General features: G+C 36.3%; 1 protein-coding gene across 2 annotated transcripts in view; it reads right to left on the bottom strand.

Moving 5' to 3' along the window:
• LOC102583113 (uncharacterized) overlaps positions 1 to 5,473 on the bottom strand; it is a 6,470-nt gene extending 997 nt beyond the window's left edge. The window contains exons 1-4 of one of the 2 annotated variants that reach the window (XM_006357389.2): positions 5,011 to 5,473; positions 4,036 to 4,828; positions 1,585 to 1,989; positions 1,162 to 1,358 (exon numbers count right to left, since the gene is read on the bottom strand). In XM_006357389.2, coding sequence (XP_006357451.1) covers positions 1,162 to 1,358; positions 1,585 to 1,989; positions 4,036 to 4,468 — 1,035 coding nt within the window. In that variant the 5' untranslated portion in view covers positions 4,469 to 4,828; positions 5,011 to 5,473. The remainder of the gene's footprint in view (positions 1 to 1,161; positions 1,359 to 1,584; positions 1,990 to 4,035; positions 4,829 to 5,010) is intronic. The other variant, XM_015313436.1, reaches the window with a different exon arrangement.
• Positions 5,474 to 5,818: the final 345 nt, after the last annotated feature.

Raw genomic sequence — 5,818 nt, 5'->3', positions numbered from 1 at the left:
TTTTGATTTTTTTAATTTTTTTTTATGACAAGGGAAACCCGCAACCGCTACCCTTTGGGTGCGCACAGGGTAAAACCCCGCTCCTATGCAATAGCTCGCAAACCACATAGGAGAGGTAACCCGCACTAGGCAAGCCTGGTGCGACGAGCTCGACCCAGAAGGCAAACCCCTTGCTTTCGCTGGCAAGGGGTTTCGAACTTGAGACCTCCAACATGGAAGTCCCAAGCTCAAACCACTGGGCCACCCCGAAGGGTTGCTTGAATTACTATTAGCAATACTACATTACAACCAACTACTGAAAATAGCAAATGGATATTAAGTTAATAATATCAGTTCAATATTCAAATAAATAGGAATCAGAGGAAACCTAGAAATCTCCTATGGCGGACTTCTAATACTGTAACGAAACTATGGATTTGTCAATGGCCAAAACGTCTTCCAGTTTTTATTATTTAACAATCTTTCACTAAACAACCTTACTTTCCTATTAATTTATGGTTCAGAAATCTGTTTGGGGGAAAGGAAGCAAGACTTTCCTCTTGACCTCCGCATAAGAGCTGGACGGGAATGAATACGACATAGATAGAAGAGTCAAGAAAAGGCTTATGAAAGAAACCATACTATCATTTGATGATATGGAGTATGGTCCTCTTCGTCACAATCGAAGACACCTAATCACACATCATATGAATATCGCAGAAACTGCTGGTACAGTTCCTTGTGGCAAAATTTGAAAGAAATCCACAGGTGGTGCAATGTGCTAAAAGAGAGAAGAAAATGGAGCCCCCACATTTCAGAAACAGGATGAGGAAGAGACAAGAAGAGAGAATTAAGTCGGGAATTTTGACTAGACAAATTCGAAGGCAACCTCATTGACTGATGGTATAGCTCATCTTTTCATCTCAAGTGGATAATGTGGGAAACAAGTTTGAAGCCTTCCCTAAATCTGCTCCATATTGGATATTCTTCTGAGTGGGTCTCAACTATTTTATACAAACACATATATTCTATATTTCCTTATTCCCCGGAGCATGAAAAGGAAACTATCTTGAAATTCTTCCAGGACAAACACTAACCATACTACCTCATAAAAGTACAGTGCCGAAAGTAAGGTACACGCATAAGGATGGTTAAACAGAGAATATCAAACCAATGCCTTACCTTTTCAAGAGAACATTGAACCTGATGAACGGGTGTTGTCATCTGGTTCTGGCTTCCGAAAAGATTTCGTACACTGCTAGACTTCTTGTCCATCTTCACAAATAGACGAAAAGTGAGGATTGAACTTTCAATCACTTTGAGTAGATCTGGAGCAAGAACTGTCAACTCATCATCTTCCAATTTCTTTTGATCTGAACCTAAACTTGAGAGATTGGATTTCTTAGACAGATCAAGAGAAAATCAACTTTACCAACTCCAGTACATCAAAGTTTAATATGCATTAAATACAACGCGAACTTTTGCAAATTACATATTCTTAACAAGTCCAAGTCATTCAATACAAGGGAAAAAAAAAGTCTTTAATCATTAGGAAAATCAAATAACATCTAATCGGAAATCAATCATTATAGATATCAGTACTACCTTGGACTTTAGGAACCTGAAGTAGCATAGGCAATGCATTTCTCATGCGAGCATAAATTTCAGGCCTCGTACCCGGTTCAAAAGGTTCAGTTTCAATAAATCGTTGTAACAAGACCAATAACTGCTGAAACTGCTGAGCGCTGTGATTATAGAAGATGGGACTATCAGGTTGGCTAGAGATTTTCTGACTCAATTGTGTGTACTGACAGTGAAGAACTTCCCAGGTCAGGCACATCTGAGCTACGTAAGCTGTTTCAAGATCTTGATTAATGTTAGCCACAGGCTGGTGCAAGTGCTGAGTTTCATCCTGAAATTCATCCATTTTTTTCAAGGACAGGCACCGAAAGGGTGATACAAGCTTTTTAGGTGCAGATCTTGGCGAAGAAGTAGATGAAATATGCGAACCTGGAAAATACTAAATTTTTTTAACCACCAAGAAATTTGGTACTCTCGAAAGCTGCAAATCAGCTCTATTTTGGAGATGCTTGCAACAACAGAGAAACAATAAGCATTAAACTTATTAAAGCACCGTTAAAGCGATAGTGAAAAAATCAACATTAAACTTACTAAAGCACCGTCAAAGCCAGAGTATAGACCAGGACAAATGAGAATTACAAGATATTTATACTAGCATGCATAGAAACACATCTAACAACCACGCAAGGGAACTTATGTAACAGTTCATTTAGAGGTAACAAAATAGAAACAGAGATTTAAGTGCTCAAGATAAGCAAAAACTGATTCTTTGTGCAATCAGAATCTGGGACTTGCAGTTGCCCATTAGGTTAGATCTAGCGCAAAGTACCATCTTGGTACCTTTATGTATAAAACTTTTCAATAAAATAAAAGGTCTAGTGCAATTGAATTTGCCAGGTTCCTAATGGCTGGAGGAACAAAACCAAACCCTACCGCAGGAAAAAAAAAATACAGCAGTTCTCTCCATTAAATATAAAAGATGTCTCGATTAGTTTGACCCAAAAACAGCCGTCACTACAGTCTGTACTTTCTAAGGCTCACCTTTAAAGAATGACTTTTCATCTCTAAATGCCTTTAATACGACACACTGTTGCAGTTTCACAATTTATTTAAAATATTTGTTTCAGAACAATTTTCGGGTTAAGTATAAAATTCATTTGCTAATTCAATTGAAAGGAATGATCTATCGGCAAATTCAATTGAACTTGTCAATTGAGTCTTCCATTGAAACAATAAGTAGAGTGTTTGGTGAGATTGGTTCATCGAGTGTTGTGGAAAATTGTCTCTTTACAAATGACCCGTTCTTATGCTGCTATGACAATAGATAGACACCTTAGTTTGTGTTCTAAAACACAAATATGCCAGCAAAATGGCAGCTTTACACTTGAATGAGGGGTAATTCTATCATATCTCAGTATATAAAAGTCAATGAAGGGTAATTCTAAGTTCCTTCTGAAGGGTGTGCAAAATGAAGAAGTCTCTATTGTTCAAGAGGCAGAGGAGCTGAAACTTGGGAGGTTGAACATTGAGGAATCTATACACGATAACAACTATGAGAGGTCATGATTCAACCTTTAACGATAAAGCTTTGATTTGCCTCTATAGATAAGTGAATTCCTCTATTTTACCTTATTTTTAACTTTAGACAAGGACATTGCACTATTTTACTCTAATACTTGTTTTTACTTTGTAATGTTTTGAATGCCTTTAGCTAAGATACCTCCTCTATGTTCTTGACAGCCCATCTTTGTCTCAATAGTCTTTCAATGGCACGCCTCACATCCCTTTCCCATTACTTAGAAAAGTACGCCATTGGTACAAGATACAATCATTACCATCTGAATTATTACACATCTAACGGATCCAATAAATACATCAATAAATCTCTTCCTTTTTATGAAGGAGACCAGGGCAGAATTTCATTGTCAAAGCAAAGGAGAAATCCTTTGGATGTCACCGAAAGGAGTGACGATGCCATACACCAAAAATAAGAGAAAGAATCAGAATTGATCGATTTCTCGAAACAAATGAATGTGGGGGCTGTTCTTATTTTACCGGACGGGTTGAATTAGCTCCTCCCGAGTCCCAATCGTATTTCTCCCGAATGAAAGAAAAGATTGGTAATTTTTCTCTTTATGCAATGACTCACTCTACCAACTATATTTGATTGGGATTCTATATACTCCACCGACTATAGAAAATCCCAGGGAATTAATTAGAGGATTATTTCCCAAAAAGAATTGTTTGTTCTTACATTTAGTGTGATTATCCTTTCTTATTGTGCTTTTTAATTGTCTAGCCAGAATTGTAAATTTATCATTTAAGGAAAATATTTCTTTGATATTATCATATATTACTCGATTGATTTCTGATTGTACAGATGATTTCAGTTTCTAATTTGGAGCCACTAGTGCAAAGCAAGGGAACCAAAGTTTATTTCAGGAAGTAAAGCATAACATAGTCCGGAACTATTACCAATTTCACGCAGCTGCTGAACATGCAGGCGGTCATAAAACAGCATTTGCTCAGAGTATTTGTCATACACGGCATTGAAGCCAGACCAAAACTGTCTTCCTTCTGCTTCAACATCCCTCCAATCACCGGGATTCATGTTCACCTGTTCTTCTTCATCATCTGCATCATCATCTTCTGGAGCTGACTCTTCAGGAATTAATACCATAAAGCTGTTTCTTCTCAGTTCCTTCAACCTCCTCTTTACTTCATTAGTGATGAAGTCATCATCGTCATCTTCTGGTTCAGCATTAGTGGAATCAACATAAGCTGTTTTCCCCACATTACCATTCTCATTCTTTTGCTCTCCCGGCAGCGGAACAGGTTTTTCCTCTGTATTAGTCTCTAGTTCCGGCTTATGAGCCTTTCTAAACCTTTTCACTTTGAAGAAATCCATCACTTAAACCAACAACTTCCCTATCAATGTCCTAGACAATAATTCTTTACGTTCGTCCGTTTAAATTAGAAATCTCACTTAGTTAACCTCAAAAAGATTGATCTACTCTTCTCAACAACACCAGGAAGCAAAAGAGCTCCAGTCTACATGCAGTAAAAAAGAATCATTCAACAAACAGGACATATCAAAAATGCCACCTTTAGTTAATCATTCGCGGTCCCTTCCAGCAAAACTCTGAGAACTCAAATCAGATCCATAATCTAATTTAGCCTCATTCTGAATCTGTATATCCTCAGCTTCCACAGCATCATCAAGCTTCCAATGTGAAATCCCCAATAAACCCCCAACAACATTCAGCTTCTGCACAGTATTTCAATTAGAAAACTGAAGAAAATACATTTCAAATTCAAACAATCAAACTGCAATCAACTTATATTTCAAAATTTAGGGGAAATCATGAAAAAAAAAAACGAAACTTTACTGATTCAAAGAGGAATAGAGTTTGAAAATGAAAGATTCAAAACAAAATAAACATCACTTACAGATTCAACCGGTGTACACCCACCTAAGCCATTTGTTAAATAGAGCTCAAACCCTAGAAACCGAATCGAGGCGTGATATTATAAAGGGGTTCAAAAAAGGCAACAAAAACAATGGGTGAGTGAGTTGAGTGGGTACATTTTACTGATACATTACATTTAGTGTGATTTATGAATCTGAATAACCAGAAAAATACATTACGCGTTACGATGCTGAAAAAACAAAAAAAAAAAAAAAAAAACTCAAAAAGGAAAATTACACAAGAAGAGGAAAAAAAAAGGTGATAAAAGGACAAAAAGGCAAAATTTTGATTCAAGTTTTGGACAGTAGGAACAGTAACAGAAGAAGATTAATGAAGATGAAGACGAAATGAGATTTAAGTAAGTAAAAAAAGATGGTTCGCGATTTCCTAGAGGAAACAGAGTGCATGGGGTTAAGGGTTTTTCGTACAGAGAATATTGTCAGAAGTTTATTACCCAAAAAGCCGCGAAAATGAAGAAAAAGTTTTGACTTGACTTTTAATTAAATTTACGTAATCCGCCCCATAAGTTGAGAGTAATGTTAGATTCAACCACCTTTTCTTCTTCCTTATTTTATCTAAAATAAACCCCTGTAGTTAGGAGTGTTCCCAGTTGGATTAAAATCGATTCAAATCAAATTGAATTTATGTGGATTTGATTTTAGATTTCTTAAAAACTAATAGTATTTGATTTGATTTTTTTCAAAGAAATAACGGAGCTGATGTGATAAATTTTATTATAATATAGTATTTTTATAAAAAAATATATATATCTACTATATGTTTTGATC

Source organism: Solanum tuberosum, unplaced genomic scaffold, assembly GCF_000226075.1.
Source record: "Solanum tuberosum cultivar DM 1-3 516 R44 unplaced genomic scaffold, SolTub_3.0 scf00246, whole genome shotgun sequence".
Lineage (NCBI taxonomy): Eukaryota > Viridiplantae > Streptophyta > Magnoliopsida > Solanales > Solanaceae > Solanum > Solanum tuberosum.
The sequence above is the reverse complement of the archived record's forward strand: the minus strand, read 5'-3'. Positions and strand labels throughout refer to the sequence as shown.